Raw genomic sequence first — 15,086 nt, forward strand, 5'->3', positions numbered from 1 at the left:
TATTTAATACCAAATATTGATCTTATCAACAAGCGTCATGTTGTTGGTATAACAATTTTATGAGACTATATAATTTTGTTTTGTTCTTATTTCTTCTCTACTTCAACTGTTTTACTATACGCCCATCTCCCTCTTAAAAAAAGTATACACCTCTCTCTTATAAAGGAATTATATAAATATAATTTTTCTAGTAATGACAAGTATTGGTAAATTTGTATTTAAAATTATATAATGAATGAATAAATAATTATTTAAAAGTCTAAAAAAGAAAACATTAAATGTATTTAAAATTTAATAAACATATTCAAATATTTTATATTTAAACCCATTACATTTATTAACAAATAATTACTATAACAAGTTGTTGGGTTTGACCGTCCCACAGGACTCGTAAGTTACTGGACCAAATAATGTTTTATAAAATAGTAATTCAGTTACCTGAATGAATGAGAAAAGAGGAAAAGAGAGGAGCATTGCAGAGGTGGGGAACCTGGAATGGAATCTCTGATCCATTTTGTGTGTTGAATTTGATTTTGTATTGTTATAGATTACAGATTTGGTGGGCAATGGATAGGGACAACAAATCTCCTCCACCTTCTTCTCTTTATGTGAAATCATCATCTTCATCCTTCAGCCACGACGACATAAGCGCCATGCCGGAGAATCCACCCAAGAACAGAGGCCACAGGCGCGCCCATTCCGAGATTATAACCCTACCGGACGACCTATCCTTCGACGCTGATCTCCTCCCCGACGACGACAACGACTTGCTCTCCCTCTACCTCCAATTCGATCAGCTCGATTCCTCTTCTCTTCCTCCTCCTCCTCCTCCTCCTCCTCCTCACAACAACATTAATGAAAGGTCAACTAGGGTTAGACACCAACACAGCCACTCCATGGATGGCTCCATCCACCCGGAGATGCTGCTCTCCGCCGCCGCCTCCGCCGCCGATGACGTCTCCGGTGGCATCGACACCAAAAAGGCTATGTCTGCTGACAAGCTTGCTGAGCTTGCCTTAGTTGATCCCAAGCGGGCTAAGAGGTAAGTCTATATTTCACAAAATAAATAGTGCCGGTTAATATTGTTGTAATTCTAAATAGGTAGATCAAAATGGATTCAATTACCAATGTCTTATGTTTGAGTCTTGTGGATGGAAAAAACATAGTTGGAGGGGAGAACCCCACTAAAGGTGGCCAGCCAGTTTCTCCAATGAAGATTAGTAATCGGCAAAACCGTTAGATACTCCATACCAATAACGTGATTTGATTAAAAAAATGGATTCAATTTTTCTTAAAAACTTGTTTAAAGGTTATATTCTTCGTGGACAAATCCTTGGTTTTTTTAATATCATCCTTAGTGCAACAGGGGAAAACTGCCGTGTAATTGTGTGGCCTAATGTGTGCTTGTTTCGGAATTTATTAGATATTTGAGAAGCAATCCTCCCTGCTGCTGATCTATATAGGTTTTATGCATGATTTTGCTTCATTTCTCTGTCATAGTTGTGGTGGTGACATATCTCTTGTGATTGCGCCAATTGGCATGGATGGTATTGTGGTATTGTAGTGTATATGCATGTAGTCTCAACTCAAATTTCATTGCATAGACATTGCCTTACTTCAATAATTCTAGCAAAGACTGCAGCTTTGGGGAAGAATTAGGTTCAGAAGCAATGTTGAAGTAGGAACGACAAAATAAGGATTTTGTGCATTAATTTAGTTTTGGAAGTTCTGGTACCATTACTTCGGGAAAAAATCATTGGGCTTGGTTATTCTGTTGTCGGTTTCGATTTTCTACCGTTGCACGTTTCTGTCCACCTAGACTTAGGTGGTTTGGGCATGTAGAGAGAAGACCGGTAGACTCTGTAGTGAGGAGAGTAGACCAGATGGAGCGAAGACAAACAATTCGAGGCAGAGGAAGACCCAAAAAGACTATAAGAGAGGTTATCAAAAAGGATCTCGAACTTAATGATTTGGATAGAAGTATGGTACTTGATAGAACATTATGGCGGAAGTTGATCCATGTAGCCGACCCCACCTAGTGGGATAAGGCGTTGTTGTTGTTGTTGCACGTTTCTGTCCACCTTGCATGGGGTTGTTGATGTGTTTTTGTGGAATAAATTGCTTATATGAAATGCCCTTCTAAGAAGGAACCATCTATCCACCTTCCTATTCTACTAAATCAACATTCCAGCTTGTATATATGTGAAATCTCTGTATTCCTAGTCTGTTGGACACACTTGCCCCTTTTTGTTCACACTTGCATTTTAAAATTGGAGGGTGTACTGTCTATCTTTCATCTCTCAATACTTGATTTAAAAACACTTACCACCAGTGTTATTGCATAACCGTTATTATGGCGGTGCCATGATGGCATTTTGTTCCTGTAATATACCAGTGGACCCTGCAATCTGTTGTCCATTATTTGGCGTTTTATAGCAGTGTTCACCAATATTGTGGCAGCTTTTCCCCCCCTTTTTTTTTTCTTCTCAAAATTCTGGGCTTGGGTCAGCCCATTTGTAATGACCCAAGGCAATCGTTTCTCACACGGCCATACATAACATATAAATCACACTCGGAAAGGGTGGACAATTAGCTAGAGCAGTAGGTGCTGTAGCAAAACTAATTGCAAAAGAGGGGAAATCGGCTTTTATTTCTCCCATTCGATTCTATTTCTCTCCCATTCAAACGAACCCTAGTGACCCCCATGCAAACCATGAACCCAATTTCCAACAACAACCTCTATCCGGCGACAACAGTGCTGTTTTTTTTTTTCGTTTTTTCTTCCTCAACTGTTTTTCTCTCCTTTTTCTCCTCTTTTCAAATGTTCTTCATCTGGTATTCTGTTTATGTTGGTGCTCTGTTTTTTTGAAATTTCAGATTTTCAATTCTGTTTTTTTTTTTTAATTTCAGATTTTCAATTATGTGCTTTAATAATTTTAGAATGTGTCTTTGGAGGAGGGGGATGAAGATGAGGATGATTAGTTTTATAATTTGTCATTGTGTCTTTAATATTGACTCTTCGTTAGTTGTTATTTATCCTTTTTGATGGTGTTTTTATTAATTATGCTTATTACTTTATGTGATGAGAATCATGGAATTATGAATGTTATGAATTTTAGTTTGTCATATGTTATTTTGCTGTTTTTTTTCTTCAGTTTTTATATAAATATATTTTTCTTTTGTCTGTCACACCATCTGCCATATTTGCATGGTGGTGCTCACCACCAACCACCGTAAAACACTATTGATAACCTTGCTTACCACCAATTTTTTTTATTAAAAGTAAAAAAAGCCTTTCCATTGTGACTAATAATCTGCTGCATTGTGTGTGATAGGATATGGGCAAATAGACAGTCTGCTGCAAGATCAAAAGAAAGGAAGATGCGTTACATTTCCGAGCTTGAAAGGAAAGTGCAGACATTGCAAACTGAAGCAACATCCTTGTCTGCACAATTAACTCTTTTGCAGGTATTTCCTTAACTCACCATTTTCATCTTATGTTGTAAACTTTTCTGTTCTATAATAATCAACTTCTGTGAACTTCAGACAGCTGTTTAAATGTGTTTGACATTCTGTTCTCTTAGTGGTCTACTAATGCCACTATGTCTCCTGACTGAAAAGCAAATAGTGGGGATTATATTATAATCAATGTATTTGTGTCTCTTCTGAGCAGAGAGATACACATGGAATGACTGCTGAGAACAGTGAGTTGAAGTTGCGATTGCAAACCATGGAGCAACAGGTCCACTTGCAAGATGGTAAGCTCATGCAGTTATAAACGTTTGAGGCTATTGCTCTACCTTTTTCTTCTCCTATCTCGCTAATTTTAAAATAAAAATAAAATTGGCAGACCATTGTAAGCCATGACTTGCAACTTTTGCTGATATATAATTTTACCTTTATGAGACAATGATTTGATCAACTTTCTTTGTTTCTGGAAAGAGGAGGGGGTTGCTCAATAGCATGTGTAATGATTGGTAGGTAATCAGCTGTGTGAAAACAGTGGTTTAGTTGAATAGAACTTCAATTTATTTCAGAACTAGGAAAGGAAAAATATAAAACTGATTATGGTACTTGGAAATTACAATTTAAGCTGATGAGCTAATTTACAGTATTTTGTTTTTACCTTTACATTTAAAAGTTTGTGCATTCCTTTTATGACATTAGTAAGACTGCCCTTAAAACTAATACATTTGTCTTATATAAAGCCACTTTCCAAGTGTAAAAAGCTGCCTGCAAAATTTTGTTGGTTGATTGGTTGGCTTTTTGGGTGCATTTGAAACATACTCTTCTGCTTGGAAATGCAATTTCACGATTCTGTTTTGAATATATGTGCATGGAGAGTTCGTCCTGATTGAATTGATAAAATTCAAATTTACCATTCAATGGAGACTTTGTCCTGATTTTAGTTCCTCGGTCACAAGAACTAACTCAGTGTTTTTTCTACCTCCTACAGCATTAAATGATGCATTAAAAGAAGAAATTCAGCATTTGAAAGCACTGACTGGACAAGTTATGCCGAATGGAGGACCGGTTAATTTTGCTTCATTTGGTGGGGGGCAACAATTCTATCCCAACAATCAGGCTATGCACACTCTTTTAGCTGCACAAAAGTTTCAACAACTTCAAATTCATTCCCAAAAGCAGCAGCTGCATCAACTTCAGCAGCAACAGCAATTTCAGCATCAACTTCAGCAGCAACAACAGTTTCACCAGCAGCAACAACAGCTGCAACTGCAACAACAGCTGCAGCAGCAGCAACAGCAACAACAACAGCAGCAGCAACAGCAACAACAAACAGCAGCAACAGGAACAGTAACATCAACAAACGGGGGACATGAATAGGGAGGGGACACAGATAGCACCTCATCAAATGTAAATCCTTCTGCGGAAGAGGATTTTAGAGACTACAAATTGCTTTCTCTTCATCACTTTTAATTACCCTTTTGTTTAGAGTTTGTTTAGGTCACAGTCATTATATTTCTTATTCATGAAACACTGCAGATAGTCCTAGTTAGAGATTGAGAATTATGCATTGGATCTTGGCTATGCAAAATTCTTTGCCACCTTTGGTTGTGGATCTTGGCTATGCAAAATTCTTTGCCACCTTTGGTTGTGGATCAGCGGGGCGGATTTATGTTTGTTAAGTCTTTCAATTGCTTTCGCCTATGGCTATGCCTGCACAAGTGGTCTGTTTAGATTCACAATTTCCGCGGGAATAGCTGTATGTTCTCCTAAACTAGCATCCCACCGAAAACACTTGGGTTGTCTGGCACTTAACAGAGGGGGTTCCATTCAAGTTTCTTTTAGGTTGTTGATGTTAAATTTCTACATTTGCTCTGACAATTTTTAAAATTATTCTCAGAAATTTTACATTCTCAGGAATCATTTTTATTAAATTTCTCAGTAAAACTTTTCCCTGAGGGGGTGGGAATTCAAGATTCTGATATAGAGGAAAAGCTTTTTTAATATTTATGTCCCTCATTTCTAAAAATATTTTAGACATACCAAACATATTTATAATATTCAGAAAAAAAAATGATTACTAGGAAACATGATGTAAGGGATGGAAGAAAATCTATAGATCAAATGCCCCTTCATTGCAAATAAGTTTAGGGTGCATTATACGTGTATCTTTGAATTTATAGAAATTTTATATGAAAATAAACTAAAGAGAATAAAAAATATTATTGTTACTATTAACCATGAATTTTAGATCATCTTAAATTTTTTTTGAAGAAATAAAAATTTTAAAATTGGAAAGGAAGTTATTAAAATTAAGATAGGGTTAATTAAATTTAGTCCTCAAACTATAAGAGTTTTAAATTTTTGGTCCCTAAAGAAATTGTCGTTATTAAAAATAGTCTTTATCATTAATAATTTTGTTAAGGGTAGAATTATCTATTTAAGTAACTATGAATATCATCATAGATTGTAGATGAAGATAATGAATTGTTGCTCCACATCATAGATCTTCTCCTAAGTGATTGTTATACCATGGGTGTTTGAAGCGTTAGATTCAACAATAACTTTTTTATTTTCCTTTTGCATTTTTATAACATAACATAATATTCTAATTATTTACCTAAATATAATAAAACTCATGTGTCATACACGTGACATTTAATTTGTCTTATTTTATGACAATTCATCACTTAACATAAGACATTAACGGTAGAAACTACTTTTAATAATGATAAATTCTTTAGGGACTAAATTTTTAAAAAAATAGTTTTGGAACCAAAAATTTAAAACCCCTTTGAGGGTTAAAAATTTAATTAACCCATTAAGATATAATATCTTTATTGATATAATGTATTAAAATTTAAAAAATTATGTTCAATTTAAGATTAATTAATAATCTTAAAATTTAGATTATCTTAAAAGGAAAAATATCTTTATTTTGATATAGAATATTAAGATTAAAAATTTAAATTAAATCAAATTTAAATAATAGTATTTAAAAAAGGAATAAAGTTATAATTAAAAAGTTTAAATGATTGCTGCAGGAAACGTGACATAAATAAATGTGGACGCAAATAGTTTTCTAAAACACTTTCATTCAAAAATAGATATTTAGATTTGCAATATAAAGGTGACTTTGTATTTCAGAATGACTTTGATTATTCGGGCTGAAAAATCTAAGTACATTATTTTCAATGTCTTTTATACATTTATAAGATGTATTTGACGTTTTTTATTTATTGTTTGACAGACGATGTATTTGATGTTTTAATAGACGTTTGATGGGTCAATTAAGTTATTAAGTTATTCAATTTATAAATTTGTTTAAACAAATAAAAAAATAAACGTGAAAATTAATTTAAATATGGAAATCAGTTTCCTTTAATTTACGAGAACAGCCTAATCTATTTTTTTGGCCAAATTAAACCGACCCAATTAGCCCTTATTATTATTTCCAGCTACATAGAATGCACTATGATGTGAGGCAACTAACTGCTGTTTCTGTTTTCTTTTGTCGTTGGATTTTATGTTAGCCTTTTTGCTTGCGACTCCCTCTTACGTTGGTGTCCCAGAAGAAACCAACACCACTCCTCTCCACAGCGTCACCAAAAAACGAAGGTTTTATCATTCCATGCTTATTATTTCTTTCTAATTCCCTTTTTCTTTCATTTTATTATTAGGGCAGCTCCCAAAACCAAAAATAAAAAATAAAAAAAATCCCCTAATGCTCCCTGTTTGTTTGATGAAATGTCTTGTACTAGCTTTTGCTCTTGGGTGTTTACAATTTCTTAAAGATTGCAAATTTCCGAACTTCAACTTGGAGAAATAAGTGTGTGGCTAGTGCTATTAAATATTGTGTTTGAGGGTTTATTATTTCACTGGTTGGTTATATATATAGTGTTATGTTTGATTGAGTGAATTCCTCTTTGGCCAACTTGTGTTGTGTGGTTTAGATTCCTAGTTGTGAAGAAAAAAAAAACTGTTTTCGTACTCACTGATGGTGGTTCATGCAAGAGCCTATGTGGATCTCGGATAGAGTTTTAGTATTTATTTGTTGATATTATACAGATGAACTATTGGATCTTGTGTGTTAAATTCATGAAATAAACTTGTGGTGGCTGAGGTTAAGAGTATTCATTGTTTTATGTTAGAAATATTGTCTTCTGTGTGTTGCTTTCCTATTTCACAGATCAGTTCTTTATATTTGATGATGTGTGCATATGATGAAATGTTATGCTATGTGATAGCAGTTAGGTAGAAATAGTTTATTTGTGCTACTATAGCAGTTGATATCGATTCAAATATTCTAGTAAGATGAAAAAGACTTGTGCAGGGTTTTGGAGTTGCTGGCCTTCATGAAGGATAGAAATAACCATGATGAATGTTGGGAAAGCAACAGTGTAGACAATGGTGCTGAATCCATGGAAGAAGTTCATGAGCTAGACGTAATTATGCATGATAACACCAATGGGGGTTTTGAACCTTGCGAGCCAGCATCAGGAATGTCATTTCCTTCTAAGGAAGCTGTTAAATCATTTTATAGGCAGTATGCTTCTAGAATGGGATTTGGTTTCAAAGTAAGAAGCTCAAAAAAAGGACGTGATGGAAAGTTACATTATTTTATGTTAACATGTTCACGAGAGGGAACTTGTGTGCCAATCACTTTGAAGACATTGCCCACAATCAATAATAATTGTGAAGCCAACATTACAGTTTCCTTCAAAGATGGACTGTGGTACATAATGAAAGCAGTACTTGACCGCTCTCATGAACTTAGCCCTACAAAGGCAATGATGGTCAGAGTAAAAAAAACACTAGCATGCATGTGAACAGAACAATAGAAATCAATCATGAAGCAAAGGTGGTGATGAACAAGACCATCCAATCTCTTGCTTGTGACGTGGGAGGGCACAGAAATTTATCATTTGTTGAAGGAGATGTGAAAAATTATGTTCTGAAGGAAAGACATACAATTGGAAAGGAAGGCGATGGTAAGGCTCTAATGAGTTATTTTTAAGGATGCAGGAAAAAAATCGTAATTTCTTCTACAATATAGACTTAGGATGATTTTTTTCGTGTAAAAAGTAGGGCAAGAAGTAGGGCAACATATGATTCATTTGGGGATGTGGTTACTTTTGACACAACATATCTAACAAAAAAGTATCACATACCATTTGTTTCATTTGTTGGTGTTAACCATCATGGACAACATGTTTTATTGGGATGTGGCCTACTCTCTAGTGAAGACACAGTCATTTGTGTGGCTGTTGAATCCTGGCTTCGTTGCATGTCAGGCAATCCTCCAAAAGGTATTGTGACTGGCCAATGCAAAGCAATTCAGCTAGTCTTTCCAACAACCCAACATAGGTGGTGCTTATGGCATGTAATAAAAAAAATCCCCGAGAAGTTGAAAACAAACACCAAATACAATAAGAATATAAAAAGTGCCATGAAAAGTGTAGTTTATGATACCTTCACAGAAGCTGAATTTGAAGATCAATGGAGTCATTTCATAAAAGGATTCAACTTACAAGACAATGAATGGTTGAGTGAGTTGTACAATGAGCGAAGTAGATGGGTTCCAATTTTCTTAAAGAAGGATTTTTGGGCAGGAATGTCTACCACTCAACGAGGTGAGAATGTACATCCTTTCTTTGATGGATATATCAACTCAACAACATCTTTGCCACAGTTTGTCCAACTGTATGATATTGCCCTCTATGACAAGGTAGAAAAAGAATTTGAAGCAGATTTACGATCATTCAACACGACTATTCATTGTTGGTCAAATTCAATGATTGAAAAGCAATTCCAATCTGCTTATACCCATGCAAAATTTAATGAGGTGCAAGCTGAATTTAGAGCAAAAATTTATTGTTCTGTGTCCCTTGGGCATGTGGAAGCATTTGTACTCATGATGTGTTGGAGAACATAATAGTTGAAGGACAACCAAATGAAGCTATTTTTAAGGTAGTATTTCGTCGTGACAACCATAATTTTAGCTGCAAATGTTTATTGTTCGAGTTTAGAGGTATCATGTGTAGACATTTGCTTATTGTATTTGCACAAGAAAGGGCGAAACAAGTGCCATCAAAGTATATCTTGCTAAGATGGAGCAAAAATATAAAACGGAGACATTTATGTACTAAGAGTAGTTATGATGTGATACAATTGAAGCCACAAATGCAAAGGTATGACAATTTATGCAAGGACTTTAATGAGATTGCAGAACTTGCTGCAGAGTTCGAGGGTGTTTCCCATTTCTTCCAAAATAGCTTGCATGATTTGAAAAGGAAGGTGCAATCCATGGCTCTATCCACTCACAGGCCTTCATTCTTACCTAAATAGGGAGAAGCAAAAGAAAGACCCAACAACCAGGTAAAGTCACTCTGCTGCCTTGGCTGTTCCTTTACGTCTGCTTCTAGGTGAAAAGGGAGAAGACGGATGGGAGGGAAAGTAAAGGGGATTGAGGGAAGGAATTTTTTGCTTTTTGGTTGATGTGGCACACACCTTAGACGGCATACGTATATTACTAGTATGCAAATATCATGTGTATATAGATTTAGATGTCTAAACCCTCTTGGCGTCTTCTAATCTTACTGCCAGTGTGCAACTGTAGATTTTTGTATAATCTAATCAAATAACCTGATTTTCACTTTTGAACCATCTGGATGTGCATGAAAATGCTATCTTGAGTATTTAATATTTGACCTGTTTTTGGATAGATAGATATGTAGAAATTTATTCAAAGTTTGAAAAGCCTTTTAGAAACCAAACTGGAGTAAACTGGAAATACATATGCTGAACAAACAACATACATAAACTTTTTTGAGCAGGTCTGCAGGATGGGATGGAAGAAAATCTAGAAACAATTTTTATTTTTATTTTTTTATCAAATAACAACAGTATCGTATAAAGGTGTTTGGGAAAATTTACACCTGTACCCCTTTTCGTTTTCACAATTCTTCCTCTCCCACCCCTTTCTATGTTCTTCTCTATTTGTTTGTTACGAGAGTTTGAATACATTCCATCCACACAGCCTTCTACGTACTACAGAAGCCTAACTTTGGATCCACCTCCCCAGGTTTTCTTCCCAATATTAATTATTACTGTTCTCAACCATAAGCAACTGACAAAACTTTCATTTTTATACCATTTTTTACATGAACTCAATTGTCCTAATGAAGTATGGAGTTTATAACTTGTAATGATGTTATTCGTACTTATTTGTTTGGATATAAACAATAAGTGTTTATGAGAGTTTCGCTATTAGAAATATAGTGTTTTTTTTCCGGTAGAGAAGCTTTCAAAAGCTCTTAAAAGTACTTCTACTTTTGTATTTAAAGAGGCTGCGGAATGAATGTAGGGATATTATAAGTTTTAAATCACTCTCAATGTTGAAAAAGAATAACACTGAGCTGATGAATAGTAAAGGCATGAGAGTCTTCAAAGTCATTTTAATAACCAATATCGTTGTTAACTCACTTATGCTAGCAGCCATACTTTACTAAGAACTTTTGATAAATTTGAATACAAGCACTTATGTATAAGATAAAATAAATTGAGTTTCTCCCATAAGTGAATCAATTCATGGATTTAACTTTTATAAAAGTTTTCATATTTAACTTTTTTAATAATGAGATGTATAAATTAATTCTAATTTATGAGAGACAATTAATTCATTTTATTTTAGTTTTTTCTTTTCCTATAAATAACCTAAATCATATATACAATACATTATATCATGAAAATTGAGAATGACTTTGGGGTGAGGAAACTATAATTTACTGATAAAGGAGGGTGGCAATGTGATTGAGCCAAACCAAAGAAGCCTGCCAGTAGTTTCTTATTTGCAAACGCATTGCTCGTGACAGCATCAAGGATGTCCACTGTTGATCGCATTCTGTGACTTGTGTTGGAAAGAACTCTTAAGTCTTAGGACACAAACAATGTTTTCGAGCAAAGTCAAGGTTAAGTCACATCTATTATTGCTTGTCTTACACGTGCATACTTTCATATTTGCAACAACAACAACAACAACAATAATAATAATAATAATAATAAAAAAGTGAAAATAAACTTAATAAAAGGTTTTAACATCGAATGCATAAATAGTCTGACATCAAATTGTTCTAGCTTAAATTCAGTTAGAGTTCTAACTTCTAAAATATACACTTTCAGTGTTGTGGGCTCGTACCAAAATGTAAAGGGTTTTAATAATAACAAAATAAAAGTCTAGTCTATGCCCCTTGGGCGCTAATCGATTATCCTTCGGACCCAACAACTTAATTTTCCCAAAAATCAAAAATAGAAAGAAAGCAAAAACAAAACTTATTAGAAAAAAAAAAGAAAAATAGGAAAGCTTTTAAAAAAAAGTTTGCAAAACTTATTAGAAAAAAAAAAAAGAAAAATAGGAAAGCTTTTCCTGATCTTGATTCCTGGAGCAAACATATCCTAAATTCGCATCACAAAACCCTAATTTCAGATCTCAATTGTGATATAATTAGTTTTTGCAGAGGCTCCTCATTGCTCACAAATCCTCTGCATTGTGCGTGTACAAGTTTGCATGTCTAATTATATGAATTTGGAATATGCGTACACGTACATAATTCACATTATGCAGTTTTAGATTACTTCTGACATATACATGCATCATCATATTACCTTATATTTTTGTTGTTGCCAATTCTTTTTCGTTAATGTAAGTTTATATTGTGTATAGCTTGGAAACAGTAAAACATTATGGCCGGCCCTGATGATCCAAAGAAATCTGAATGGATAGATAGAATAAAATCTGAAGGATCCATTCCACTCCTTGATCCAGATAACTGTTCAAATGGTTGGGCTTCACCTCCTGGAGCTGCATTCAAGATTAGAGGTCCTGAGTATTTAACAACAAAGGCTAAGATTCCTGCTGGTGATTATCTGCTCAAGCCTCTTGGATTTGATTGGATTAAAAGTTCAGTGAAAATGGGTGAGATATTGAAGCATTCGAATAGCCGGGTTAGGAAGGTCATTGATAATGAGTTTCCAGCTGGTGATAAACCTTTTGTCTGGGCATTCAATATTCAACTCCCAACCAAGGATAACTACAGTGCGGTGGCATATTTTACAAACAAAGAGCCTATTGCTGAGGGGTCACTAATGGACAAGTTCTTGAAAGGTGATGATGCTTTCAGAAACTCAAGGCTTAAGATGATTGCCAACATTGTCAATGGTCCTTGGATTGTGAGAAAAGCAGTTGGAGAGCAAGCGATATGCATAATTGGGCGTGCCCTTTTCTGTAAATACTGTGTGGCAGAGAATTTCATAGAAGTAGATATTGATATTGGATCTTCCATGGTGGCAACTGCTATAGTTCATTTGGCATTTGGTTATGTGACAACTTTGACTGTTGATCTGGCTTTCCTTATTGAGAGCCAAACTGAGTCAGAGCTTCCAGAAAAACTCTTAGGTGCATTCAGATTTTCTAACCTCAATCCTGCTTCAGCTAGACAAATTGACCCATCATCTGTTTTGAGCACTGGTGGTTTACAAAAATCCTTATCTAAAAGATTGTGGAAGTCAATAGGGCAGATTCTTCTTCCTGGTTCTAAAGAGGATGACTCCACTTCTGGTTCACAAAATACTAAAATTGTAGATCACAAAAACAGTTCGACTGACTTCAAGAAATGGTGAGTATTTGGAATATGTGTGATCAACTTTTAGTATGATTGTAGATGGTTTAAAAATTAAACTAACCTTCAAAGTATTCTCTTTAGATTTAGGACTTGTGCTTCTCAATTGCCCACATACCCGCTTTTTTTCTGTTATTGTTTCTCTCAATGAATAGAGGTGGATGGGGAAGTGGTCACTCTGATCAATATCCACGAGAACACAGTTTTATTTGCCTGAGAGTATATTTTAAGTAGTAAATGCAACTATTTTTTAGATGTGCCTCCAACCATTAGTCCATTACTTTCCTCTCTTTTGGTTCAAACATACCTTCTTTGTAAGAGGGGTAAGAGAAGAAAGGGGAAAGAAATGGAAACCAATCCTGTCTCTGAATCACTTATTAATTTTCTTGTATTATGTTAAATATTATGATGTTTCACGGTAAGCTTGTTGCACAAAAACAGTCTGCATTGTGTCTGTGTTACTAATCTTGATTATAGAATTTTGTCTTTCTTTTCTTTCTAAATTTACATCTATGACTGTGACTTCAACTCTGAAGTGAATCACATCAAAAGAGCTTGAGCATAATAAGTTGTGATCAATTGGTTAAAAAAAACGGGTCAATAAGTGGACCTTGACTATATTTTCTCTATGTCATAATCTTTTTTGTATTATGGTTTTGTCTACAGATATACAGGAGGAATTGAAGGGAACGGAAAGTCCATTTCAGGTTGTTATTCTTTTAACAATTCATTTCAACGGTAGAGCTAAAGGCATTCTTCACAAGACTTAATGCCCGTGACTACTAAAATTTAGAATGGCCTTATTTTTTTTTTTATACCTGGTTATTAACTTATTATTTATATCTTTTATACTAATTTGTTTTTGCGGATTTTACATATGTATAGTTGACAAATTAAAATTTATATGCAAACGCAAATGGCGATACATGCTGTTATCTGGTTATTCCTTGTTTATTGAAATTTAGATTTCCTAAAGTATTTTAGCTATATATTTTCTTTAGCAATTCATTCTGGTAGTTTAATATTTTTACACTTTACAATTCAATTATATTTTACGCCTAAAATCAAGGTGGAACTCTGATATATAGACACACACAGAGGTTCAAGTTGATGCAATTTTTATCCAGTTGAAAGGCAGGGAGATGCCAAGAGGAAGGATAGAGTAACAGAAAAATGTGCAAATTAGCAATCTTATAACACTGGATCGATTATCTGTCAATTACTTATCATTTGATATAACATTCTCTGCTCATATATTCCTCAATTTGAGTTTGAGCATCTTTTATTCCAAGCAGCACCTACCTAAATCACATCTTTCATGTATATGCCTAAATAAATAATCTACCATCTGGAACTTTATTAACTTAGACAATATCCACAATTGATTTGAGCAGCAAAATAACTTTAAACTCTAGAAAAATGTGATTTGATGCCAGATCAATTACTGCTATTTTAGCACCTATTTGTTGACATTGTAAATTAATTCTCACACTTTATAATGAAAATACACATTTTAATGTAAATCCATGATTCAATATTGATTTGAACACATCACAATTACGTTCAATAGTTAAAAATTAATTCTGTTCAAATCAATTCTATCTAATTTCGAGGGAAAAAACAAGTCCTTAATCTCCATATTAGCTTGATACTTTTCTTTAAAGGCAAATCGCAGATTGCCAAGTATCATATCATATTGGGGCTTTCCAAAACTCAATCAGCCAAGACAACTTCATTTAACCATTCAACTAAAACGTCACATACTTGCACACCCGAATAATGAAATTAGTTGATTTTAAAAGTAATGTTTCATTAAAAAAATGCCCTTTATGCAAAACTGTCAAGTTAGATAGGATAATCATAGAAGCTCAATGTGGATGTACGATGGTTTAGAGTAAATACTCAAATTAGTCCTTCAAAGATTCAAAGAGACCTCAAGTTGGT

At 34.3% G+C, this 15,086-nt stretch overlaps 2 protein-coding genes across 2 annotated transcripts; both read left to right on the forward strand.

Moving 5' to 3' along the window:
- The first annotated feature begins 428 nt into the window (after positions 1-428).
- Positions 429-5,375, forward strand: LOC114377908 (probable transcription factor PosF21). The gene is made up of 4 exons (XM_028336382.1): positions 429-1,042; positions 3,336-3,468; positions 3,674-3,758; positions 4,457-5,375. The coding sequence occupies exons 1-4, from the start codon at positions 447-449 to the stop codon at positions 4,843-4,845; spliced, it is 1,203 nt and encodes a 400-aa protein (XP_028192183.1). The 5' UTR covers positions 429-446; the 3' UTR covers positions 4,846-5,375.
- Positions 5,376-11,870: 6,495 nt separating this feature from the next.
- On the forward strand, positions 11,871-14,129 carry LOC114379686 (protein ENHANCED DISEASE RESISTANCE 2-like). The gene is made up of 2 exons (XM_028338374.1): positions 11,871-13,139; positions 13,809-14,129. Coding segments are annotated over exons 1-2 (933 nt in total). The 5' UTR covers positions 11,871-12,207; the 3' UTR covers positions 13,810-14,129.
- The last annotated feature ends 957 nt before the right edge of the window (positions 14,130-15,086 follow it).

Source organism: Glycine soja, chromosome 12 (assembly GCF_004193775.1).
Source record: "Glycine soja cultivar W05 chromosome 12, ASM419377v2, whole genome shotgun sequence".
Lineage (NCBI taxonomy): Eukaryota > Viridiplantae > Streptophyta > Magnoliopsida > Fabales > Fabaceae > Glycine > Glycine soja.